The following is a 27,436-nucleotide window of genomic DNA, read 5'->3' on the forward strand; positions in this document are numbered from 1 at the left end:
AGTAGTTGAGATGTATTTGTTTGGGGGAGTTTATGATCCATTCAGGCAGGGTTTTGATTGTAAAAGACCATCTGGGTCTTTAAAAGTCATTTATGGGGCTGGAGAGAAGGCTCAGCTGTTAGAAGCTAGGCTCACAACTAAGTCAAAGTTTATGTGTCTACTTTGGAATTTGGCTTTAAACTTGGCCAGTTTGAAATTCAACAAAAGACGGCGTTCAGAAGAGCTGGGTTTCTGAATTCTACAAGGAACAGGATGTTTAGGTGGGGTTCTTGCAAGATGATCACAAAGGCAGCCTATTTCAGAGTGATTTGTGGGTTGGCTATCCAAGACATACGTTTGGGGAGCGTTTAACTCTTTTCCATATGTTTAAGACGTTTATCAGGGATAGTGATGTTTTTTTCATGTCACAGTGGGTCTTGTCAGAGTTCAGAGAATCTGAGATGGGAGTTTGTCAATTTGAATCCCTGCACCAGCCTGGGTGGCCCGGCACAACATCCACCATACCACAGGATCCCTACCTGAGCTCCAGGGAGGACAGATGTCACTTAGAAATTAGACCAATTTTACACGATGAGCTAGAACTCCAGTCAGACTTATAAATTTGTGAGCATAATTTCTGGGTAAGATTTCTTTAAAAAAAACCTGGCCTACAGAGTTGTTTGGTACAACTGGATAAGAGGCCTGCACTGTTGTTGATGTCTCCCTTAATCTAATAAACTGTTCCAAGGCTGAAGAAAGGAAGCTTTTGTGTGAGCTCCCTAATGGCATCCTGGGTGTTGTGGCCAGATATTCCGAAGCAGAACAGAAAATCCCAGGCGCCTGCCTGCCTGTGTGTTCTCCGTCTTCTCCTCTCTTCCCGCCTCTCCCTCCCCCTCTTCCTGCATGAAGTTCCTTCTTCTTTGTTTCTAGTCATTTAATTTCCAGCCTTGATCATAAAATGAATGAATGACCAGAAATTTATCTGACTTGTGAAAATTCAGTAAGACTTTTCTGGTTTTGTTTCCAGCTAAATGTTCAAGGCCCCAGCGAAGGCATACTTTATACGAGGAGCGCTCTCAGCTTTGCACACGTCTCGAAACTTGCTTACACTCTGTGTGAGGCTCCGCCATCTTGGTGTCTGTGGCCTACGAGTCATCTGGGGCCGACTGGATATATGTATGAGAGTTGAGATCTGTGAGTCAGGGTGCTTATCACCGAGGATGGCTTCTTATAAGGGACCAGCTTTGTCTGCCTAGACAGAACATTTACTGACCCCTCCCCAGGTCCCAAGAATTGCTGGCTTTGAACTTGAACAAACAGACTAAACAAAGTTGTGTCTAAATAGAGATTAAATTGTCTAACAGCTGGTTTTTATTTTTTAATTCCATTAGAGCTAATTTCTCAGAGGCCAGAGAGATGTCTCAGTGGGTAAAGGCGCTTGCTGCCAAGCCTAACAACTTGAATTTGATCTCCAGAACCCACAGTGAGAGGGAGAGACCAAATTATCCTCTGGTCCCCTCCCCCTTCATCAGGCAATCAAACAATCTATCAATGTAATCGAAATATATTTTAATAATTTCTTCAGGGCAGATCACTAAAACTTCCTGGTGGATTTTATTCATAGATTCTGTTCAATTTTTTTGGTAAAAAGGAGCTTTTCATGTCTGTTGCTAAGAATCATCTTTGAAATAAGTTTCTGGTTCCACATGGGTTCAAGCAAGTGTCTGCCTGTGCCTCCTCAGGAACTGGGTTCTCTCTGAGTATTAGGTTGTTCTATGAGGTGAGAATTCTCACTCCTGGGTGCCAGAAAAAGGTTCACGTGCCTCAGGTCACTCGTCTTCGACTGGCCTACGAACTCTCCACACTCAGTGACAGAAAAGCCACCCCGAGGAAGGTGAGCAGATGAGCGCCATTCTGGTGTCTGTCAGAGAGTGCCTGCTTGGACTCGGCTGTGTGCGAGGCTCTGGGCCAGCAGCCTCTGGGACCCAAAGGCAAAAGAGGCCTGGCTGGCCATCTTCCGTCAGGATTAATGTCCCCAGGGCCTTTCATACTGCTGCTTATAGTCTTTGAGTGGACTCTTCCACCTTAGAAAATTAGGTTAAGCTCCAAGCCCTTCCTACGCCTTGTCCAGCTCCCTTCCGGCTGCTCCCCAGCCCCCTTCTGGACTCCAGCCAGGATGCACAGTCAGCATTGCCCAGGTATGTCAGTCTGTCTTTCCATCCACACTGCGGAAGCACAAAGGGGAGCCATTGGGGACAGTGTACTCGGGGAGCCATGGAACAGAGGTCCTACATGAAGGTAGCAATAGCAGGTTATTTGGGGGCCTTATGGGAGGAAGCTGGGTTTCATCTGTAGGTGACTGTGAGCGCTGGGAGACACGTCCAATATTTCCAAGGCCTCAATAACCTGTAGACCTGAGGAAGAGCCTGAACGTTTTTACGCAAACTCGTGGGCTCTGAGACCCCCGCTTGGCTGCGCATGCCCATTTTCCCCATCCCCATCCCTTTGCTGGAATCCTCAGTGTTCATTGACCCTTTCGTGAGGTGCGTCTCCTGATGAGTTCAGAGCTGAGCCCAGCACATCAGCAGGTTCCGTGTATGGCAAGGCTGTGGTTCAGCCTGTGGAGCTGTGTGGAGAACAGGACAGGGCAGGATGGGGGTCTGGGCCCCTGGCCCTCATGGACAGGAGCCCTAGGACAGGGGTTGCTTTGCATTAGAAGCCCGTGAATTAGGGGGTGAGGCGGAAAGACATTCAGGATCTCATGTCTCCTTAACTCGGCGCAACTGTGACTAAAACCTCTTGACAGAATGAGTCCTGTGTCACTGTGGACGGCAGGGTTTCAGGGCTGAAGACAGGAGGTGGAGAGATCATAGAAGTGGCTACTGCAGATGTTTCACAACAGGAAGTGAATTCAGATGGGAAGCAAATCGGGGGTTGTTTTTCATTAACAAAAGGTAGTTCTGAGGGTGATTGGGGATATGAGGTCAGAGGAGATGCCAGGAGTGAGCGGGTTTATCCCTATGGACCTTAGAGCCTGCCACTCACTGTAAGGGGTGGAAACGGAGCCTTGAACATTCAGACTTGACGGCGCTGGCCTTGTGCGTCCGAGCCCTGCTCCACCCAGCCTTCTGCCCGTGGCAATAGATTGACCCCCTAAAGCACCTTTGTGTACCTGTGCCTTCCCGGGGAGAACGTTTCAATGGCGTTAGCCATGGAATGAAGATCTGACCCTCAGCCCCCAGTGCCAGGTCCCCTGCGTCTGCCATCTTTCTTAATTAGAACTGCTTTGGTCACAGTGAGACCCAGCTCATACTGGCTAAGTCAGGGGGGATTTTACTGCCTGCTGTAAGGGACTTGCATGTCACGGGGACACCAGTCATCCCTTGTCTCTCTTTTGAGTGCTGAGTTCATCCTCTCGGCCACATTGGTCCTTCTGGCAAAAACAAAACAAAACAAAAAAACCAAAAAAACATGGAGGTAAAGTAACTACCACGCTACAAGTCTTACGGCATTTTCTCCAGAGTAAAGTAGACTATCCTCTTCTAGAATGGATGAGGGGCCCTCTCCCAGGCCGACCAGTGATGGCCGGGAAGATACGCCATACCACATGCCTGGAATGGAGATGGAGTGTGTGGGATGGGACAGGAGGTAGGGGTGAAATGCCGGGGACAGAGGGGTACATCACACCCTGTTACACCTTTGAAGGTTTCAGTCGTGTGTTCCCCAACCCAAGCCGCTAGGCCACCGTACCCCGCTGGGTACTCATGATCTCCCCTGGCTGGGATGCCCAACGTATTCCTACCCTCCTCTTTCAGTTCTGCCCTTGAGATGCAGCTCTGATGCTCTAGCCCTCCCCTTTGGCCCTCCACCCAAAGCCCTGTGGGTCTGTCTTGAGAGAGCTCCAGGCCACAGTGTTTCTCATTTTGACACAGGAGAAAACCCGAAGACAAAGAGGTGGAGTAACTTACCCAGGCTGCGGAGCGGGGAGAGGCGGGGATCATATGGCAAGGCGGTTGGTCTGTCTCCGGAGCCTGGTGTTGGACTGGTGTGTGTGTGTGTGTGGTCTTCCCAGAGAATGTGCCCCTCTGGATCCTCTGTCCCCTGCTCACAGCCCCAAGCTTGATCAGGTCCCCAAGTGGCCCTCCACAGGGGTGCCACTACCAGTTCCTGGTGATTTGTACAATGTAAAATCCTATGGGAATGGGGAGCTTTCCTTACAGCCGGGGATAGACTTAAGCAAATAGTAATTATAATGCAGATGCTGTCTTTCTCCGAGTCTCCTGTCTCCTTCATACAAATGAGTGTCTGGAGCGTCCTCTGAGGGTTTCTGGCAGATGCCTCCTGCCCTCCCTCAGCTGCTGGCTTAGGAACCCTCATTGCCTGCATGTCCAGGCCCATTCTTGTGCTTGACTTGAAATTTGGCTCTGGTGCTCACGCAGGAGACCCAGGGCTCAGCTCCTCCCAGGCCGGAATAGCTTTTCCTTCCTTGGAGAGCTGCTGAAACATGGGTTTCCACAGTAATGGAGGTTCCCAGCGCATTCTCGGAGCTGGCTCTGAGCCTCCAAAATCTGTTTTGCAACATTTCCTGGGCTCTGGCTATTCCAGCCCGCCAAGAACAGACATGTCAGGTGTGGGGGCTACAGACACCCACTTTCCACAGTTGGAGCGATAGTTATGGTTTTCAGAGCCGTGCTCAGCCAGCTAGTACCAGTTCCGGCTGAGGAACCGGGCCATGGCGAACTGTCATTGAGCTCTCTCGGGAGGGCCGAAGAAGCTTGAGGCAGGTCCTGTCTCTAACTGCTCCCTTCCCAAACTCTAGCCTCATGCGCTGGACTTCAGTATGAAGCCTGCTTATTTTACAGACCTGAATTAATAGCATCTGGATATACTTACCATGACAGCTAACATTAGTGCTGATTCCTCCGCCAGCGTGTGCTCCAAGTCCTTACAGATACCCACTCATTTGGTCCCTGTTAACATCATGTGGCATATTATCCCCACTTAGCAGACAGGGAATCTCAGGCTCTAGTGAAGAATTAATGTCACTTGCCCAAGACCACACAGCTGTTCAATATTACTGTGGCTTCTGGACTGAGATGGCCAACTGGCCCACGCTCTTAAATACTGTGCTGTAACATCTGTTAACATCAGGGTTATTAAGACACCAGTGTCAGAGCCATGGGTGGTGGTCCATGCCTGTATCCCAGCACTTGGAAGGCAGAGGTAAGAGGTATAGGACTTCAAAGCCACCCTTAGCTACACAGTGAGTTCAAGACTGGCCCGGACTGCATTAATCTCGTCTCAGACAGCAACAACAAAATGCTGGTAATTCAGATCACTATCAAAGACATCAATTTATAGTGACTTCTGAATTTGCTAGCCAGTCTTCGGGTCAGGTGGACAGCAGTGGGTCTCACGCACTGTGTCCATCTGCTCACACATCAGCTCTCTGCTCTCAGCTCAGACTCCAGTGCCGGTGGTGGGACTTGGATGCTCATTTACACACGGGTCTGGGCTTGAGGGTGACCTTGATACAGGAGTTAGGAACTCTGCTTAAAATCAGGCAAGCTACGGGTCCTGCCTGCCTCTGCCTCTGTCCCATTGGATTGTGGATAGTTTCACCTCCTGGAATAAAGCTGCAGCACTGGTGGGCAGAACGCCCTTGATCCAGACTTGAGTCGCTTCCTTTCTTTGGGTGACTGAGCCCTACATAGCTGTGACTGGCGCTCATGAGAGCCGGACCTCTACCAGGCCACCCTCTCCTTCCCCTCCAGACAAATTGGGGAGGAGTACTCTGAGTGCTCTCTGGACATGACGTGACTGCAGCACACATGAAACCACAGCGGCCATGGTTCCCTACACTAGACCCACACAAAGCTAAGCAGGGAGGGCCAGGGGTGGTAGATGTATCTTTAATCCCAGCACTAGGGCAGGAGGCAGAGGAAGGTGGAGCTTCGAGTTCAAGGGCAGCCTGGTCTATATGGTGAGTTTCAGGACATCTGGGGCTACCCAGAGAAAACCTCTCCCTCCCCCCCCCTCTCTCACACACACACACACACACACACACACACACACACACACACACACACACACACACACACTCCAGCACAGAGGAGGGAGGGTCTCTTAAGGCCTGACCCCTAGCTGAGGAACTATTGATGGCTGATGACGGCTGTGGGAGAGAGAGTCACTTCTCATTGAGAGCGTGGCCACTGGTAGGTTCCTCGTGCCCCACCCAGTGCGTGACCCAATGCTCACGTGTGTCTGGGCAGCACTAAGGGGACTCAGTGAGGAAATGAATTGGGAAGTCGGCCGGGAAACTTGGATGCGATAGTGGGGTCCTGGGGAGAGTTAGAGGGGTACAGTTAGGGGTGGATATGACCAAGAAGATACATTGTGTCGTATACAGGTATGAAAATGTCAGAGAGCGTATAAAAATAAAAGAGTTGAGAAGCCTGTGAGAAACAGGGAAAGCAGACTTGCCCTCTAGAACGAAGTTCAGATTTGGTTGGTAGATGGGGTGGAGCCCAGAGAGAAAACGGCCCCGTCACAGTGTGGCGAGCCCGTGAGAGAGAAAACTGGTCCCTGAATTTTCTTGCTGTGGCTCTCCGTCTGGCAGCTGGAGAATATACATCTCAGGGAGCTGAGTTCGAGGCTAGCCAAGACCTGTCTCCAACAACAAGTGGAAGTTTTAGAGGGTACCCACTCCCTCCAAAACCACCCCTTACGCATGTGGTGGCCCTAAGCGGGGAGCCCGTGACATCCCTTCTTCAGTCCAAGAGGTGGTCCACAGGTTCCCCACAGTAGTCCATGACCATGTTGTAAAGTCTGGCCTCCATCTCAGGCACTAGGGAAGGTCCATGTCAACACTCCCCTTCCCTCCCGTCTGGGTGCCTCCTTGTCACCCCATCTCCTACAGCGTGCTGTCACAGCCTGTTTGGGAGCCCAGAAACCATGAGCCGTCATTATGGATTTCCCTCTAAGGAGTCAGGGCAAAAGTCGCAGGAGGGCCAGCTGAATGTATAGTGTGGTGGCAGGTAAGAGTGCAGAGTGCTTTAGAGGAGAAGTTACGGGGTGAGCCCATGCCGAAGGGGGGCAGGGGAGCAGGGGTCTGGATGTTGGGGCCCCCCGAGGACAACACAGTAGCAAGTAGAGGAATAGCATTTTGGGTGTGAGCAGATAAAGTCTCCAAGATGATAGTAGAGCTGGCTGTACACGTTTAGATCTTCCCCATTGTCCCAGCTCAAACCCGGACGTGGGCTCGGGGTACAACACCAGGGCGTAAGTGAGACTCCCTGTCGGGGTGACTAAAGAGCGACTGGGTTCGCAATGTGGGTTAGGCTTCAGAACAGCCACCCTGGGGAGGAGCTCCCAAAATCATAGGGTTCATGAGCCTTCCCAGTGAAAACGGGGGACCAGGTGTCCTCAAGTTGGTGTGTGGGCCCCTTGGGTATCGGTACCCCAGCTTTGTTCCAGCCTTCTGTGCTGTTGTTCCTAGCTATGGCTCCCCCCCATAGTCTAGGCTATTGTTGGGGTGCTGGCTCTCCCACATCACCCCAGAGGTCCCTTTAACTCTGCAACTCGATCTACCTTGGCCCGACTTCAGTGCAGCACCCTATAAAAGGCAGTGAGGGGCTGGGCAGTGGCGGTGCACGCCTTTAATCCCAGCACTCGGGAGGCAGAGGCAGGCGGATCTCTGTGAGTTCGAGGCCAGCCTGGGCTACCAAGTGAGCTCCAGGACAGGCGCAAAGCTACACAGAGAAACCCCGTCCTATAAAAGGCAGCGAGGAACGTCGTCTTTGTGTTGAATGGCGGCATGCACAGGTAAAATAAAACTGCAGATGATCTGGGAGGAGAGAGAAATCCCCACAGCCAAGAGAAGCCTCGGAAGCCTCATCCTGGGACGTCTGTTCCTGCGGCATTACTGAGTTCTTGAGGCGTTCAGGCCCTGCCTGCCTGAGGCCCTGCTGTGGGGAAAAGGTTGACAGCGTGAGTTCCTTCCTCATGAAACTTAGAGTCATCTTGCAGGAGGGGAGACAGATCATAGACAGCCACCAGTTGACACCTTCCCATCCATGCAGGCATCTTCAGATGTAGCTTTGCATAATTAATGCCGAGAGCTGCCCCGCGCCAAACACTGCTGTGTGCAGCCCAAGTGTGCAGCCCACAAGCGCCATAGACAGCCAGCCCTGTTCATCTTTGATATAAATCCCATTCATCAAATGTCCCTCACTAGGCACAGTGGCTCACACCTCTAATCCCAGCACTCTGCAGGCGGAATCGGAAGCACTGCTGTGATGTGGAGGCCTGCCTGTCTGGGTTCCATAGTGAGTTCTAGGCCAGTCTGGGTGACAGTGTGAGACATGAACCGAATGAACAGAACCACCTTTGAATGCCTGTCCCACGGTCACGAGAGAGGAGGAGGAGGGTGGGAAGCGGAGGGAAGGTGAAGGTCCACCCTGACGTCCACCCGAACCTTGCTAGCCAGCACCGTGAAGGGTTGCACACACAGTTAACCCCGAGTCTGACTGTGCTTTGCTTGGTGGGGGAATGTTTGGGGGAACCCTTCGTGGTTAAGCAGTGTGTGAAGAGTAATTCTGTGGTTCTTTGAGGCGTCGGGAGAGAAAGCTGGGGGACTTGGGGAAGCCCAGGGACCGGGGCTTTCCCTTCCTATGTAAACATTCAGGGAGTGGTCCCCAAACCCAGGAGGGGCCACATTTAGTGTACGTGCCTACGCAGGAGTGATTCTAAATCCAATCTGTGACCAGTGTCACCGCCCAGAAACTCTGCTGTCATTGCTGTACAATGCTCTCAAGCTATCTGGGGCAAAGGACCAGTTTTTCATTTTAACAACAACAGAATGTATTCAAGCTGCGTGTCTCAGTTAAGGTTGCTGTTGCTGTGGTGAAACACCCTGACTAAGTAACTTGAGGAAAAGGTTACTTCAGCTTACACGTCCAGGGGACAGTCCCTCACTGAGGGAAGTCAAGGCAGGAATTTAAACAGGGCAGGAGCCTGGAGGCAGGAGCCCATGCGAGGCTGTGGAGGGGCGCTGCTTACTGGCTTGCTCATCATGGCTTGCTCAGCCTGCTTTCTTGTAAAACCTAGGACCAGCAGCCCAGAGGTGGCAGCACCCACAATGGCCTTCTCACCTCAGTCACTAATTAAGGAAAAGCCCTGCAGGCTTGCCTATAGCCCAGTCTTCTGGAGATGTTTATTTTCAATTGCTGTTCCCTTCTCTCAGATGACTATAGCGTGTGTGAAGCTGATTTAAAAAAAAGGACTAGCCAGCACACTGGGTATATTGGCATATACCTGTAATCCCAGCATTTGAGAGGCTGAGGCAGGAGGATTATTAATTCATGCCCAGCCAAGTCTATAGAGATAGCAAGACCCTGGCTCCAAAAAAGGGGGTGGGGACCAGGGAGACAGATGGCGTAGTGGGTAAAGATCTTGTCATGTAGGCGTGAGGACCAGAGTGTTTATCCTCAGAACTCCACAAAAACAGGTTGGGTATGGTGACCTGTACGGAAGGTAGAGACTGGGAAATCCTAGAGCCAGCTGGCTAGCCAGACTAGCCAAAATTCAGAACTCTGGGTTCAGTCAGAGACCCTGCCTCAATCAATATATAAAGTGGAGCTCCATCAAGGAAGATGCCCAATATCAACCACAGGAACCGACAGGCACATATGTGTGCATCCGTCCACATGCAAACTCCAACATTCATATGCACATAACACAGCCAAAGAGTTATCGCTAACTCGTGGAGAGATGGCTCAGCAGTTAAGAGTCCCCAGCACCACATGGTGGCTCAGAACCATCTGGAACTCCAGTGTCAGAGGATCTGACTCCCTCTTCTGGCCTCCAGTCATTGTATACATGTGGTATACAGATAAAAATGCGGGCAAAACACCCAGACAAATAAAATGAAAATAAATAAGATCTTTTTAAAAAGAAATCTTCAAAAATTATTTTAACAGTCATGTGTCACTCAGACATCTCTTATTAGATTTAAGGGTCATAAAACTGCGCCATCTGCTTAAAAGTCTTTTATAAACTAACTTAGTTCTTGAACTGGAGTTTGCCTACAGCAACAAATAAAAAGGAAAAAGAGGACAGTCAGAGCCTTTGCTACTAGTCTCAAGGACTGTGCTTTGGGCTACACTGGCCCTGAGGCCCAGGTCAGAGGCCACTGGGGAACTGCTGTCCTTCCCAGCTCCACGTTCGGGCAGTTATAAAAGAGAAGGAGGAAGCTCCCAGAGGAAGAGCTGTGTTCCTCTGTCCCTTACACCTCTCCATCAGCTCACTGCTTTGTGAGTCCATTTCCCTGGCAGCACTCTGCGAGCAGGTGAAGACTTCATTCTGTACCTGCAGCTGGGGAAGCGAAAGGTCTCGGCTAATTGTAATCCGTCTCCAGTTCCCTTCCTGAATGCAGCTTTGGGTCTACGCCGCCGCTCTGCTCGGCACAGCAGAGGACCAGCGAGGCGGCGGCGGCGGCGGTCATCTCTGGCTGGCATGGCCTGGGGAAGGTGAAGTCACTGTCCACTCTGTGTTGCAGTTCTCCAAGGAGAGGCACATCATGGACAGGACCCCCGAGAGGCTGAAAAAGGAACTGGAGGAGGAGCTGCTGCTGAGCAGCGAGGACCTGCGGAGCCACGCCTGGTACCACGGCCGGATCCCCCGACAGGTATGTGTTCCGCCCTCCTGAGGCAATGCCATACTGGCGGGACTGTGGGGTCCAGCTCAAAGATCACAGAACTCTAGCACTATAACGCAACTTAACTTAGACCTCGGGAAGAGCCAAAGGCGGGACTCCAAATACATTTCCAGTTACAGAGGAAAGGCCAGCGCTCCTGGAGTCTACATACGTGTGGGCAGGAGGCACCAGCTGCCGGAAGTAGGTGGATGGCTAGGGTTCAGATAATTATGCCCTTTTTTGAAGAGTGACTTATCTCAGATGACCAGGCAGGTGGCACAGACTGACAAAGCCACCTCTGCTCCAACTGGGCCAGCAAGTGTCCACTGTCTCTCTTTCTTCTCTGCTGGGTCCTGTGACCCAAGGGTGGGCAGGCAGGGGGATTATCCCAGGGCCCACAGCTTATCTTTTATGTGGTTGTCATCCGTAATGTTTTTATTTAATACTATAAGAATTGAAAAATAGACTTAAGTCTGCAGAGCTGAGGTGTACAGTCACCCATGGGTTTTTATTATAAGCATAGTCTGGCCAGTCGTTACCCAAGGACAACAGAACAGGAAATGGATGAACAAGTCTAAGGAGAATGGTGGTGTGTTTTAAAGATTGTCCTTGGTGTAACTGATCTCATTTTTTAAATTACTACATTCATTTATTCATTGTGTGTGTGGGGGTGGGGTGGGGTGCCACAGCATACTTGGAGATCAGAAGACGATTCATGGGAATCCTTTCTGTCTTTCCATCATGTGAATTCCAGAGATTCGAACTCCAGTCATCAGCTTGGCAGCAAGTGTCTTTACCTGCTAAGCCAGCCCCAAATTTATTTATTTATTTATGTAGTTAGTTATGGGTCTTTGTTGTTGTTGTTTGTTTGTTTGTTTTGAGACAGGGTTTTTCTGTGTAGCCCTGGCTGTTCCAGAACTTGCTCTGTAGACCAGGTTTAGCCTTGAACTCAAGGAGATCCACCTGCCTCTGCCTCCCAAGTGCTAGGATTAAAGGTGTGTGCCACCGCTGCCTGCCTCAGCCCCAAATTTCTTAACACTATCAAATAATTCTTATTTCAATCTTGATGTGTGTGTGTGTGTGTGTGTGTGTGTGTGTGTGTGTGTGTGTGTGTGTGCATAATCTTAAAATTCACTGTAGAGGGAGCTGTAGAGAGATGGCTTAGCGGTAAGAGCACTGACTGCTCTTCCAGAGGATCTGGGTTCAATTGCCAGCGCCCACGTGGCAGCTCACAACTGTCTGTGACTCTAGTTCTAGGGGATCTGACACTCATGGCCAAACACTAATGCACATAAAATAAAAATAAATAAAAATCTAAAAAATTGATTGTGGAAAATACAGATAACAGAAAAGAAAATTCAGCTCTTATCCCTAGTTGTCTCCCCTGGAGATAGTCATTATGAACATTTTGGTGTATATCTTTCCAGACCTCCTTAAGTAGGAGATCTTATGCTTTCTCTGGCCCACTTTCTTCACTTAATGATGTGCCCTGGGAATTCGCTCTGGCTGTAAAATATCCTCCTGCACCAGCGCACACTGAGGATGTGTCCATCACACACATGCATCACAATTTATTGGGTACTTAGAGTGTTTCTCATAGTCTGACCAACATCCTGTAAGATAACTGCCATGTTCAGACCTATAATTCTTTCTACTGGCTCGATTCTGGGGAATGGAATTTCTGTGTGAAAATGTATTTTAAGGCAAAGATGCAATTTTAAAGTAACCATGGTAGCACACTATTCTGAGCTAGCAGAAGTATAGCATCACTTGGATGCTAGAATATCCTAGAAAAAAAATTGCCCTCACTGCCGTCCTTCTTAGTGTGCCAGGAGGGTGAACTCTCGGTAATGCATCATCTGGACTGGGTAACTGAAACCTCATGGCAATGATAATAATGTGCCAGCATTGTATCCCTTTGAAACTTTCAGCCACTCTGTAAGCAATAACATTATCTGTATCTTATAGACGATGTAACTGAACCACAAAAAGCTTATGTAATTTGTCTAGGCACACATCTGGGCAGAAGGTGAAGCTAGGTGGCCAGGCTCCAAAATGACTGATACAGTATAATCCTTTGCTGTACACATCACCATCATAGTGGTTGCCTATTTGGGGTGTCCATTGTGTGACAGGCATTGCACTGGTGTTTTGCATATTGTATATATATGCAAATGTGTTACCTTTATAACTTTGTGAGGTGAAGGAACCTCAAGTGACTCTTTTTTTCTAGCCGCCTAGCCTGTCCAGAACATACCATGTCCTCCCTGGGTATGTAGACAGGAATCTTAGGAGCATGTCTAGGCACCAAAACAGCCTCCTGCTCCTTCTCCCTTCCTTGTTAGAAGGAAAGTCAGACCCACAGGGCACACAGTCTCATTTCTTCCTGCCATTTTACATCCTTCAAGTCTGTGTTAATGTCATGTTCCTGTGACATCTTCCTGACCACCCTCATTTGAAAGATAACCCTCCCAAGCACCCTGTCGCCCTTCTAAAGTTTTCTTCTCCTTCGCGACACCTGACACATACCAGTGGCTGTCTAAGATAAGAGTGGCTACACTAAACGTCGAAAGCCCCTGCAGAAGTACCCTTTGTCACGACTGTGTCCCCTGGGCCCGCAGCAGTGCTGGGCATGTAGAGGAAGGTCAATAGTTTGGGTGTTTTGTTTTTGAGAGAGGGCTGACCTCAGATGTATTATGTATCCCAGGCTGGCCTCAGACCGACAGTCCTGTGTTAGTCTCCCGAGCACCGGGGTTACAGTTGCGCATGACCATACCCAGCTAGCCAGTACTTCCTGGGTGACATTTCACAGACTATAAAGATCTGAGGACAGGGACGGCTCAGCTGGTAAAACGGTCATCGTGTAGGGACAAGGATCAAATCCCAGAAACCACATAAAAAGAGAGAGAGCGAGGGAGGGAGGGAGGGAGGGAGACAGACAGACAGACAGACGAAAAAAGGAAAGCCAGATGTGGCAACACATGCAATGGGGAGACAGAAGCAGACCCCTGGCTTGCTGGCCAGCTAGCCTAGTCTACTTGGAGAGTTCCAGGCCAGTGGGAGGCCCTGTCTCAAGAAAAGATGGATTGTGCCTAAGGACTGGCACGCAGGATTACCCTCTGGTCTCTGCACGGATGCACACACACGCTCACACACAGAAAGAAGAGTCATAGCAGCACTGACTTCTGCCTTTCCTGCACCTCATTCACCATTTCATCTACAGGTATCTGAAAACCTCGTGCAGCGAGATGGTGATTTCCTGGTTCGCGACTCCCTGTCTAGCCCAGGAAACTTTGTCCTGACCTGTCAGTGGAAGAACCTCGCTCAGCACTTTAAGATCAACCGGACTGTTCTGCGGCTCAGCGAGGCCTACAGCCGTGTGCAGTACCAGTTCGAGATGGAGAGCTTTGACTCCATCCCCGGTCTGGTGCGCTGCTACGTGGGCAACCGGCGGCCCATCTCCCAGCAGAGCGGCGCCATCATCTTCCAGCCCATCAACAGGACGGTGCCCCTCTGGTGTCTGGAGGAGCGTTACGGCACCTCACCCGGCTACGGCCGGGAAGGCAGCTTTGCGGATGGAAGGCCAGATGTGGCTAAGAGGCTGAGCCTCACCACGGCTAGCATCCAGGCTCGGGAACACAGCTTGCCCCGGGGAAACCTCCTCAGGTAGGTGTGAGGGGTGCTGGGGGCCCAGCTTAGGCCAAGGAGAGTAGAGGATGTTCCTGCACTCACTGTGAGTGGACAGCTGTTACGAGATGTGCATGATTAGTTCCTAGTTGAGAGCGTGAAAAGCAGGTGGCGGAGCCGGGTGTATAATGCATGCCTATCATCTCCGGCTGAAGTGGGGCGACTGTCCCAAGTCCAAGGCCTTCCTGGTAGGTTACAGAATGAACCCCCATTTCAAAAACAAAAATAGCAACAAGAGGCACGGGCGGGGTGGGGTGGGGCTGAGCAGGGGAGAGGTTGCTCTGAAGGCAAGGGGGTGTTTGGAGGACACTGCAAAGAGTTAAGGGCCAGAGGAGCCCCGAGGGTTGATTGGTCAGTCTAGGACAGAGGGCCTATGTAAGGGAAGGATGGGGAAGGGGGAACCCTAGCTAATGCCGGAGGCCTTTGTGCCAGGCTAAGGGGTTACAAAAGCTTGGTTTGGTGAACAAATCCTAAACCAGAACTGGGCAGCGGTAGACATGCACTGGAGAGAGAGACTGAATGAAGCAAGAAAGTCAGTTAGGGTTTCAGGAGGGGCCCAGGCTGGAAGGGAGAGACAGAGAGAAAAGCTAGGCTTCTGGGGTCTTTGAGGTTGGAGGAAGACTGAGAAGACCACCTAGGCGATGTACCAGTGACTTTGAGGAGAGAGGTACGCCTTGGAGGAAAAGGTCATTTCATCTGAGCGGGGTCTGTGGACATGATGGTGTCAGCATCCAGCAGGGGTCAGTGTTGAGGCCTCGGACTGGTAGCGTGGAAAAGGGGTGACTTGAGGGAACAGAGGGCTTGAAGGACTGGAGGTGTGGAGGGCTTGAAGGACTGGAGGTGTGGAGGGCTCGCCCCTGTGCGGGTGTGCCCCGGGCCCCCCAGTTGTCGCTTGGTGACCTGCCTGCCACTCTGCCTCTAACTCAGTTGGAGGTCATCTGTGGGTGCTCCAAGCACAGCCAGGAAGATAGGTATGACAGCCACCCACTCTGTGCCCCTGGGAATGCACAGAAACATTCAGAGACCAGGGCAGGAAAGGGCTGAGAGGAGAGCTCGATATTTGTGTAGCTCTGGCTTCCAGAGCCGAGAATCCTTCACAGAACCCACTGCCAGAGCAGGTGGGAGGAAAGAGGCTGAGATGCAGCCTGATTCCATACCATGCCGCAGCCCTGCCTCCACTCCTGGCTTCTGAGTTCCCGTGTAGAAGTGAACAGCGTGTCCGTTCTCCTCTCTGCATTTCTGTCTGGGCCAGGGGAAAATATAAACTATAATTTCTAAAACGGCAAAACGCCTCATGGAATGCAGGACTATGCGAGTAACATAAATTACAGCTGTGTTCCCTGGTTCATGTTAGTCAGCAGCTGACTCAGAACCTGTGGCTCCATGCTGGCTCCGTGTGGCTAGTTGTGCAGCCCTGGGCGGAGACCTTCGCTTCTCTGGGAGTCCCTTTCTCCATCCGGAAGCATGGGACTTGCGAGGGTTAAATGGCGTGAGAAATGGAAAGTGTTTACTTTTCAGTAAGTGCTAACAGCGTTCCTGGGAGCTGTTATTATCTGCAGGGGGAGGCAGAAGTCAGACTTGGGTGTCAGCAGGGAGGCAGGGATGGGGATCCGAGATGCTGTTCTGATTGTTCTCTGGAATGTAGAGGCCCTGCTACAGCCTCCCACGGGCGGCAGCCCCCACACTCCAGGTGGAGGGAGGGTGACCTCAGCATGACCAGTGGCCTTAATGGGCTTGTCACCCGGCCCTGCTGCTCTTCGGTGGCTTCCCCACGTCAGCTTTGGCCCACTGCCACCTGCCCTGATACTGGCCATGCTTCTTGGCTGGCCGCCTCAGGCCCCGGGCAAAAGGTGTGTATTCTCGGGCAGGTTTGCATTCCACCGGTCCAGCCGCTCTGGGCTCCTGGAATCTGAACGTTTGATCATTGATCATGGTGGACACGGCTCAAATATCATTTCTCAGAAGCCATTCCCTTTTGGAATTTGCCCCGTCTTGACTTACTTATCTTTGAGAGGTTTGCTGGAAGTTTGTTTTGTTTCCCAAAGGTAGGGCAGAACGGGTTTGTGTGAGCATGGTTTATGCTGGGGTGGGGGTGGAGGTGGGGGATCCGTTCCCTGCAGCCTGGCTGGTCCCTCCTCTATTGAGAGAATCCAGTCTCCTGCTGAGTGTAATTCGAACAAGCTCCGATGTGAATCGGAAAGGACGGAGGAGGGAGTGGCCCTAAAAGTGATTCAAGTTCCACTGGGCTCTACCTTGCCCCTGTGTGGTTGTGCCCCTGTGCGGGTGTGCCCTGGGCCTCCCAGTCGCCCTTTGGTGACCCTGCGGGTGCCCCAGGCACAGCCGGGAAGATAAGTACGACAGCCACCCCGTGGGATCTGCGGATTATTTAGGGGCGGGGAGGAAGGAGCGCTGACATGGAGTAGCCTCCCGCTTCCTTCCAGCTGACATTGATCCATCGTGGAAAAGTCATGTTAGTTAAATAAGTCATTTCCCCAGGGAGTGAGAATCACTCCAAGCTTTTTTAAAAGGACACATTCCCATTCATCAGATTCTTCCTTGCGGACCCCAGAGGATCGTGACCCATTCATTCACCCTGTTCTGTTCAACAGGATGGAAGGGGTGAGGAGGCCTCCCAGGACTTGGCTGCCTTGGCCCTGGGGACTCAGCACATCCCCGTCGGTTCCTCCTCCTCCTCTGTGGCCATTCCTCTACTGTTAGGGTACGCGCTGTGCTCATTCCGGAAGATTTCTTTCCTTAACTTTCCGTGACGTTGCCTAAAGAAAGTTTTTACTACTTAATGACACGTTTGTGCCTGGTCTCTGGCTTCAGGAACAAAGAGAAGAGTGGCAGCCAGCCCGCCTGCCTGGATCATGTGCAGGACAGGAGAGCCTTAGCCCTCAAAGCCCACCAGTCGGAGACTCACCTGCCCATAGGTAGGTGTGTGGGAGCCTCAGGGAGCGGGGTGGGAGTGTGGTCCTAGTTGCCGTCGGGCGTCGGGCTTCTCCTGCCTGAACAAGCCCCCGGCTCTGAAGACTCCATACCTGCAGCCTGGAGGGGAGGTGAGCAGAGCTGTGTGGTTGGGGCACACCACGCTCCATGCTTTGCCATTCCAGCCTGTAAGTCCCATAACCGGCCTTCAGAGTGGGCAGCTCTCCTCATTTTGCAGTTGAAGAAACTGAGGAACTATTAAGGGAGAGGGTCGCCTAGCATTGGCATCCAGGCTTTTTACGTTTCCAACCCTTTTGATAAGTGGTGGGCATCATGAAAGAAGAGCCCGCTCCTTAGTGCTCCCCACCCCCACCCTGTGTGGCAGTGGCTCAGCCGGTCCCGGGGCCGCTAACAGAGCACTGTCCACGGACACCTCGCGGCTTCTCTGCTCTTTTCAGGACCGGGAGGGTGGTGGGGTGCAGGGCTTGGGAAAGCCGTAAGCATTCAGCGTTAGTGGGGCGGTTTTTCATTTCTTCTGGATGTAGCCTTCCATGGGACCACAGAGCGATTTCCCCTAGTTCCCCTCTGTAGACGGTTTCTGTGCGGCTTACCTTGGCATGTCTGTCTGTCTACCTGCCTGGCATCTCTTGCTGAGATCCACCCGGACTTTGAGAGTGACTCAGAGCCCTTCATGCTCCGTGGCTGGAGACTTCTGTTTCTGGTGTTCACTGCCCAAGACATGTTTTCCTGTTCTGACTGTCCCAACCTGCTGTGGCCATAAATTGGCGTTACAGCCCAGCCCCTGGGGTTGAGACTCCGAGAGTGAGGTGGAGCCAGTGGATCCCTCACAGTGTCCTAGACTGCCACAGACCACACCTGGTCTGAGAAAGTCACTGTGCTTTCTTTTGTGGCTGAGAAGGGAACCCGAGGGCGCGGAGTGGGAGCTGGGAGCTGTCATTCCTGTTTTGTTTTCTGTTCTCCAGACAACTGAGCTTTCTCTGACCTTCTTTTCTCCCACACAGGCTGCAAGCTGCCCCCTCAGTCTTCAGGTATGGACACAAGCCCTTGCCCCAGCTCCCCCGTGTTCAGGACTGGCAGCGAGCCCACTCTGAGTCCGGCGCTGGTACGACGGTTCTCTTCAGACACCAGGGCCGGGGAGGCGCTGAGGGGATCAGATAGCCAGCTGTGCCCCAAGCCACCCCCAAAGCCCTGCAAGGTGCCCTTCCTCAAGGTTCCCCCCTCTCCGTCTGCCTGGCTCAACTCAGAGGCCAACTACTGTGAACTGAACCCTCCTTTTTCTGTGGGCTGTGACGGGGGAGCCAGGCTTCCCTCACATGCTCACAGCTGCCATGAGGAGCTGCTGACAGCCAAACAGAATGGGGCCTCCGGTCCCCGGAACTCTGGTATCAACTACTTGATCCTCGATGGGGATGACCAAGCGAGACCTTGGGATCCGCTGGCAGCACAGGCGGATGAGGGTCAGGAGGACAAGACCATGTTTGTGCCACCTCTCATGGAAACTGTGTCGTCATTCAGACCCAATGACTTCGCGTCCAAGCTCCTTCCTCCAGAGAACAAGCCCTTGGAGACGGCCATGCTGAAGCATGCAAAAGAACTGTTCACCAACAACGATGCCAGGGTCATCGCACAGCACATGCTGAGCGTGGACTGCAAGGTCAGTGTCGTGTGGCTGGCCCCTTCCCACAGCATAAGGCTTGTAAGGAGGTCTGCCTGGCTGCACTCTGCCTTGCCAAGTAGACACTTCCGTCATAGGGAAAAGCCAGAGGAAAGTGCAGGTGTGAAGATTTACTTACAGGGTGGGAACCACCATCAGGACAACCTTTGCCCATCAGGAAACTGGTAAACTTCACCTTGGGCAGAGGGAGGGCAGGCCTGCCCCTGAACCCAACTGCTGGTGACAAGAGCTTCTGTGAATCCTCCTCCTCCTCCTCTTCCTCCTCCTCTCTGGTGCTCAGTTATGAATCCCCCTCAGGCCTGTCAGAACTGAACAGCTGAGGGTGAGAGAGTTTAGCTGAAAGCCTGGTTTCGGGAGTTGCGGGGCCCTGGCTATTTTATGCTGTTATGCATTATACTTACCTATGTGCCATATCTATTTTATTACTGATACAATCTCTAGGATGATAATCTTCAACTAGATCTTTTTTTTGTCTTTTTACAAGAATTGTTGAAGTTAGAAAAATTGTAAGATGAATATTAGAAGAAAAGATAAAATCATACAAAATCCAGTTTCCTGGGCCTGAGAGATGGCTCAGCAGGTATACGTGCTGACTGCCAAGACACGACCTGAATAATCCCCAGAATCCACATGGGTGAGAGAGAGGACCGACTCCTACAAGGTGACCTCTGACCTCTACACAAGTCATCACACAGAGAGAGAGAGAGAGAGAGAGAGAGAGAGAGAGAGAGAGAGAGAGAGAGAGAGAGAATAAATAAATGTAATAAAAATCTCAAAACTCAGGCTGGAGAGATGGATCAGAAGACCCTAATTTGATCCCCAGCACCCACATGGCACTCATAACCCTATGTAACTCCAGGTCCAGGAGGTCTTACTCCTTCTTCTGGTGTCTGTGGGCACTAGCCACACATGTATCGTACAGACACACATGCAGGCAAAACACCCATACACATAAAATACGATAAAAAACTAAACAGTTTCCTAATGCTCACCACTGACGACACTTGGTATGTGGAATACCAGGCCCCTTAGATTTGTAAATAACACTTGTTTATCACACACAGATACAGTTTCAAGCCTGTGACCGTCATTCCATATCTACACATTTCATCTTCATTTTTTTATAGGGGCAGTGACCTGTGTTCATAAGCTCTTAGTAGATCTTAGACAAGGGGCATCTTGGGCTTAACCCACCTTCTCAGTATACAGTAGTTAATCATTGGGCATTTGAATGACAGATAAGCCCTCGGTGAAATCTGAAGTTCCATTCATTCAGCTCAGAGAAGGCCATGAGTTTCAAAGGTGAGGATTGGTTCAAGAGCTGGATTTTCCTTCCCACGTCATGAATCTTAGCTGGATATCTAATCTAGCAATTCCCCCAGGGAGTTCTGGAGCTGATACAGGACTCCCAAAATAACCTCAAGAACCACTAAATACCTGCCGGCTATTCTGGGTAGAAAAAGCCCTTTCCTTGAATCCAGGGCCGGAAGGGTAACTAGTTGACTTGTGTAAGTCGGCACCCACGGTTGAGGGGGTTGTCCATGCTGGTAGACAAAGGAGGGGTGTCCCAGCTAAGCAGGCCCCAAGGGGAGAGCCGAGAAACAGGACTGCTGTGAAAGAACAGCGCTTGTGGACTCGGTTGGCTGGGCATCCTCGGACAGAACACACAGGTGGGCAGATCATATTAAATCCTTGCCTTCCTGTCCTGTGGCAAGAGGATGGAGAATTTCCGTCCCAGCAAGTCAGTCATGCTGGGCCCTGGGTCCGAGGGTTCAGCACCATGCCTGTAGGCCCGAGGTGAGAGAGATTCACACCTAGTGTGAGCCTGCCTGTCCACCCCTAACCCCTAGGAGGAAGCTCCTTGTGCACACAGGGGTCTGTATTTACAGAACAGCTCCTTCTCTGGGGGCAGTGAGCCCTTGGGTGTCGAGGAGGGCTTGAATGTCTAGGAGGAGGAAAAGGGGAGGTGCCTGCTCACTCTTCACAGGTCTGGAACCTTCCCACTGCTTTTGACCGGCTTGAAAGGAGAGCCCAAGTCTGACTTCACCTGACAGGCATGCAGGCCTCCCTCTCCCACCCTGTGCATTTTGTCCTCCTGATGGGCCCCCTCCCATGTCTGTCTTCTGGAAGATCAGCTTCCTGGGAGTCCCCAGCAAGCAAGGAGAAACCAGCCTAGACCGCTCACCCTAGCCTCCCAGGCAAGGCTGTGTTCAGCCCTCCGCTTATTCCCCTCCACCACCCATTCCCAGCTTTTTCCCCAGAACGACCAGGCACAGCCAGTGTTTCCAACAGGAAAATTGTTTCCCACCCCCAAATGTAGCAGCGATGAGATGGGGCCACCCAGGAGCCAAAAGCAGGCATGGAGCAGCATCTGGGTCCCATGTGCCCGTCCCCACCCCAGCACGTAGTTTAGGCACAGCTGCTAATTACGGGCATCAGGACAGTGGGTGGCTCTGAGTACACTGGAAGCTGGAGCCCATCAGGGTCCAGCATCCCCAACTCCCGGGCCCCTCCCACCCACCCTGGTGGGGCACAGCTACTCCTCCACCTCCGGTCCTTCAGTGTTGGAGTGAAATCCAGTAGTCAAAAGCTTGGCCTTTCGGGATGAGTCCAAACCCCACCACTGCCCATTAGCTGCATGGCCCTCATCCTCTCTCCATCTGTGGGATGGAGTACCACCACCCACGTGGCCAGGGAGGAAGCCCAGGCACGTTGCCTGGCCAGAGCAAGCACTAGGTGTTGGTCACTGTTACATATTCAGCCTCGACTCGGCAACTGCTGTCACCTCGACCCTGGACTTCTGTCTGGTGGGAACAGGTTAAGAGAGACAGGGATACAAGAACCTGGTCCACAGCAGGGCTGGGAAATGCTCTGTGCAGGAGGGGTCGGCTTCCTAGGCAAGAGCTTGCAGCTAGAGATTAGGGCAGCTGAATGAGTTGACAAGGCTCAAGAGTTGGCAAGGTGAATGCAGAAAGTGTCTGGCGGGTGCCTAGGCGGCACGTGTGCCAGGATTTCTGTCAAAAGCCGTGTGTGTGTGTGGGTGGGGGGGGAGGTTGGTCTAAACAGGACTCATTTCTGGGTTAAAGAGGAGGAGGATGGTGGGTCGGGAAGGGCCTGATTCCTTTGTAAGTTTCTTCTGCTGGGCTCATACAGGATCTTGCTGTTATAGCACCTTTTCCCATCACGTTAGGGAAACGAAGCCATGAGTCTGTGGGTGCGGGTCTGAGTCCTCTGTGGATAGCAGAGCCAGCGCAGCCAGTGACTGGGCCTGGCAATCGGATTGCAGTTTAGGCCTCGTGGTAACCAAGGGCCAGGCCAGGGACCCCCCAGGGCTCCTGCCCACTGCAGTGGCCTTGAAGTGGGGTGTGGAGGGATGGGTCCAGAGGCTTCACAGAGTGATGGCAAGTGAGACCTGGAGGGTAGAAGGAGGGCATGTATGCCACCCTGCCCTGCCGAGGTAGGGGCAGCCCACAGTCAACACTGCCTCCCCCCTCCTCTATAGTCCCCAGAGGACTCAGGCCCCAAGTGTGGGCTCCACATCCCTTAGTCCTCTAGCTTGGCCCTGGAAAGTACATGCAATCCAGGAAAGGGATCTGATGATGGCTGACTCACACTTAAGTCAGAATGGAGGCTTCTTGCTTTCAGAACGGAGCCCCCAGAATGCCAACTAGTGCTTCCAGAAGAAAACGGTCAGTGGTGAGCCCTTCGGTCTTATTGTGTAGAAGGTGTGGGTTACAGCGTACCCCAAAGGTACAGGGCTTAGAATCTCTGGCAGGATGATGGTCTAAACTCATGAAAGGCCATCATATGGAATGCCTTGCGGTGGTCAAGGTGGAACTCTCTTTCCTGAGATCTGGACAGAATTAGCCCTTTCCACGTGGCCAATGATTCACAGCTTATATTTTCAAATCGTCATGTGAATCCTTGGCAAAGCCCTTGAGGAAGGCGAATTGAAACTGCAGTGGTGAGCCGAGATTGAAGCCTGAAAACTGTCCTGGGCATCACCACTAGACAGCCAGGTCCTCAAGCTGATCCCCACCCCCCAGGGCTGACGACAGTTGCCTTGCTCAGCTGCAGAAGCTTAAGGCCAGGTTTCACACTGCTGAACATGCAGACATTTGTGTATGTGTAGCGGGGCATATTATGAAGATCTTTGCACTGCTTGCATTCCTGGAGCGATCATGGCAGAGGACAGCCCACCAGATGAAACACAGGAACCATCGTGTGGCAGCGACATGTCTAGACTTGGTTAGACCCACTGACCCCCAGGGTCCCACTGCAGTGTGTCAGTGAGCTACATGGCCCCAATTTAGAGACATGCTGAGTCCACTGTCCTCCTTCAGCATGATGTGTACCAACTAGAAATGGTCAGGTCTAATATCCAATTCCATTAAACTGCGATTAGACACATGAGAAACGAGGTGGTTAAAAGAACACACTATAAGAGACTCAAAGGACAAATTTAATCAATGAATGAAAAAGAAAAGGATTGGGTTGGGATGAGAGCTGGCTCAGACAGATTTTCTTTCAGGAAAACCTCTCTGGAGGAGACGTGGGTGTGTTGGTTTCAAAGCACCACATATGTCTGTAATGGTTTCCAGCCGTAAGGTGCACTTACTGCACCCAGGAGAGGCGTGATTAGGGGAACAGCAGCCAGCCGTGGCTGTTAAGTGAGAACATGAATGGCAAAGCCCAGAGCAGAGGGGAGCTTGGACGGCATTCTGCTTTTCCACGGAAGAGACTGGTGGGCTCCACACGCATGTAGCCTTGCTGTTGGCAGCAAAATGTCTCTCCAGGATCCAGCCTGTGTCAGGCCAAAGCTCGAACAAATGATTAATTCCTTGGCTGGGCATGAATGCATGCCAGATCTGCAGGTTGTAGAGACCATTTAAGAGTTCCCTCAGTCTTCTGCCCACTAAGCAAGGAAGCAGTGTGTGTGTGTGTGTGTGTGTGTGTGTGTGTGTGTGTGTGTGTGTGTGTGTGAGAGAGAGAGAGAGAGAGAGAGAGAGAGAGAGAGAGAGAGAGAGAGAGAGAGAGTACATATGCACATGTTCAGAGTGTGGAGGTCGGAGGACAACCTCAGGTGTCCTGAGGTGCCATCTACCTTGTTGTTTGAGAGACATGTCTCTCACATGGACCTGGGGCTTGCAAATTAGGTTAGGGTGACTGGCTGGCGAGCCCCAGGGATCCACCTGTCTCCTCCTCCTCAGTGCTGAAGATTAGGCCCACACCTCCATGCTTGGCGTTTTACATGGGTGCTAGTGATCACACTCAGGTCCTCGGGCTTGTACGGCCAGCAGTTTATGGACCAACCTATTTCCCCAGCCCCTCACCCAGGTTTATATTTTATTATGTATATTAAGATTATGCTGTCACTCAAAGAAATACAAGCGCATTCTCTCTGCAGCCACAGGATTTCCATGGACTGTATTTCTTTCCTCATGCTAAATTAACACTGCGGCCAACCCACTTCCTGATCCAGCGAATTTCTGCTTGGCTCCTGACAGGTTGCTAGGATACTAGAAGTCTCGGAAGACATGAAGAGGAGCATGGGTGTGAGCTCAGGACTGGAACTCATTACCTTGCCTCATGGACGCCAGCTGCGCCTGGATATTATAGAAAGGTGAGCACACAGTCTGTGCGGTTCCCACACTTTCAGCTCCGTGCAGACATCTGTGCAGCAGGATGCAGGGGGAGAGAGCAGCAGCAGCAGCCTGTCCTGGAGTCATGTCACTCCAGGGTCCACACGGCTCTTCTCCAGCCTGAGCTGTAGAATACCTGGATGAGCAAGCAGACAGTGCAGGGAGTAGGGACACCACACCTTCCTGGGCCCGTTCTTGAGTGGGGGCTGGAGAGTGGCTTTGAAGCTATGGCCTGGCTGCAGCCGGAACACCACACCTTCCTTTCCTGCTCTACCTCTCATGAGCATCTCACTTTGTCTCTGAAGTTTAAGACCTCTTGATGAGTCAGGCAGAGGAGAACGGATTCTGACCTTTCTTTGAAGGGGTGGACAGAAGGAGAACTATGGATCCCAGGGCTCTGAAACCATGCTGCCATTTTTCAAAACCACTACAACCCCCGGGTGCTTAGTTTCCTTTCTTGTTGCTGTACTACATTACGCTGGCAAATGCATCCTGAGAAAGCGTTTATTTAAGTTCACAGTCCCGCATGGTGGGGAGCAGGAACTTGAAAGCTCTGCTCACACTGTGTCCACAGTCAGGAAAAACAGAACATTGACTGTCAGCTGCTGCTCAGTGCCTTTGTCCATTTATACAGTACAGGATCCCAGCTGGGGGACACTGCCACCCACATGGCATGTCTTCCTACCTCAGCTAAGAAGATCCCCCAGAGGCCCATCTACCAACTGGTTTTAGATTCCCTCAACTTGACAGTCCTGACCATCACACCAGGTGTCCATGAAAACACACACATGCCTATAATCTCAGTACCTGGGAGGCTGAAGCAGGAGGATCAAGGCCAGCCCAGGCTACATAATAAAACCCTTTCTGAAACAAGCAAATAAACAAAACCATGCTCTTGAACATGGAATGCTTAGAGATGAGACATGCTTTGAAGACAAAAAGCACAAGACTAGATTTGCATATTACCATAAAAGCTGGCCTTTTGTGCATGCGCTTGTGTATACACACACACACACACACACACACACACACTCATTATTGTGCAAACTATTTCCCAGTAGCCCTGACTAATTTTATGGCTTCCACGATATCCTCGGGTACAGCCCTGACCAGCTGAGTTCTCTGTAGTGCAAGGAATGTGAGCAAACCACTGACTGTTTTTGCCGCTGTACATGGGTGGCAGGTGCAGCTGAGAGATGAAAACTTCTAAATTTTTAGTATTTAAGTATAAATATCCACATGTGCTAGCAGCTGTTGGCCTCTAGGAAGCAAAGGCTTTATCTCACATAACTTCACGAAGACGAGCATGGGATTACATGTCTGTCATCCCAGCACTGGGGGAGCAGAGGCAGGAGGGTCACAGTTTCGAGACCAGTCTGTGAGTCCAGGCCAGCCTGGGCTGTCTATGGAGACAGACACGGTCTCCACAGACAGACAGCTTTGAGGGAGTGAGGCAGAGGCAGGGAGGATACCTTTGGCCTCACTGGGGTGGGGGTGGGGATTGGGCATCAGGAGCAGGAGAGATGTCTGGAAAGTGCCCACTGGCAACTTTGTTCAGGCAGACTCGGGGTGTAAGGCTCTGGGGAATTACACGGCCCACTTCTGAACTGCCTGCTTTTCCTGACAAGACTTCTCAGTTCCAACCTCCCCTTTCTCTTCATGCCCAGCAGCACATCTCACTTCCCCTGTGCTGCCTGGGCGGAGCGGTCGTTCTCACTTCCTCATTCCCGGTGGATACAGTGCGGTCTGAAATCTCCAGAGATTTTTTTTTCTGGCCGAGAGGTGTGCTGGCCCCGAGCCCTGAGCCTAAGCCACAGCCTGCAGCCGTGGTGCCACTCTCTTGACGGCTTTCGGACTTAGCGCTCACCAACACCCCTTTCTTTTTGCTGTCTAGAATCCTGCACCCTAATTTGTCACCTATCCATCTCTGACTGTGGGATCTACCCACAGAGCCAGGGGGATACTTGGATTAGTTACCGTGTGTTAACTAGATAAGGGCCAAGGCTGAAGGGATCTTGGACTGCCCAGTGACTTCATTTTCTTGCTCTTGAATCAAATACAAAACTACCCTTGCCTTCTGGTTTCCTACCTCACTCCTGGGGCAGCCTTCTGGTAACACATGAGCACTTCTAGCTGCTGGCCATTGACATGTAAACCACAGACTGAGTCATACACACACACACACACACACACCACACCACACCACAGCCTTCTGGTAACACGTGAGTACTTCTAGCTGCTGGCCATTGACATGTAAACCACAGACTGAGTCATACACACACACACACACACACACACACACACACACACACACACACCACACCACACCACACCACAGCCTTCTGGTAACACGTGAGTACTTCTAGCTGCTGGCCACTGACATGTAAACCACAGAGTGAGTCACACACACACACACACACACACACACACACACACACACTCCCCACAGCCTTCTGGTAACATGTGAATACCTACAGCTGCTGGCCACTAACATGAAAGCTACAGACCGAGCCTTCCTCCCCCCAATACACACGTAAAGACACTTGGAGACAGCAGAGCTCATGACTACTTAGTTAACAGGCTTTAGGGGAATTGGGAAGGCTGAACTCAAGAAGGGTGAGAGACCAAGGACCCAGGCACAGAAGGAACAAGCGAGGAGCAACAGCCCCGGCTATGAGCTTTCAGAACAGCGTGACTCTAGAGTTTGAAAGACACATGGTATCTTAGGAATCACAGCCACACATTTACCTCCAGCGATTGCACAGTAGCCTAGAAATTAAGACTCTTTTGACCCAGTGCAGTGAATTC

The 27,436-nt window shown here is 51.6% G+C and overlaps 1 protein-coding gene across 2 annotated transcripts in view; it reads left to right on the forward strand.

Moving 5' to 3' along the window:
- The window catches only part of Bcar3 (BCAR3 adaptor protein, NSP family member), a 113,040-nt gene that overhangs the window by 76,124 nt on the left and 9,480 nt on the right, over nucleotides 1–27,436 (forward strand). For both annotated transcript variants that reach the window (XM_016010104.3, XM_016010105.3), the window contains 5 exons: nucleotides 10,538–10,666; nucleotides 13,899–14,341; nucleotides 17,192–17,295; nucleotides 18,313–18,965; nucleotides 24,494–24,609. In XM_016010104.3, coding sequence (XP_015865590.1) covers nucleotides 10,538–10,666; nucleotides 13,899–14,341; nucleotides 17,192–17,295; nucleotides 18,313–18,965; nucleotides 24,494–24,609 — 1,445 coding nt within the window. The remainder of the gene's footprint in view (nucleotides 1–10,537; nucleotides 10,667–13,898; nucleotides 14,342–17,191; nucleotides 17,296–18,312; nucleotides 18,966–24,493; nucleotides 24,610–27,436) is intronic.

Source organism: Peromyscus maniculatus, chromosome 6 (genome assembly GCF_049852395.1).
Source record: "Peromyscus maniculatus bairdii isolate BWxNUB_F1_BW_parent chromosome 6, HU_Pman_BW_mat_3.1, whole genome shotgun sequence".
Taxonomy (NCBI): Eukaryota; Metazoa; Chordata; class Mammalia; order Rodentia; family Cricetidae; genus Peromyscus; species Peromyscus maniculatus.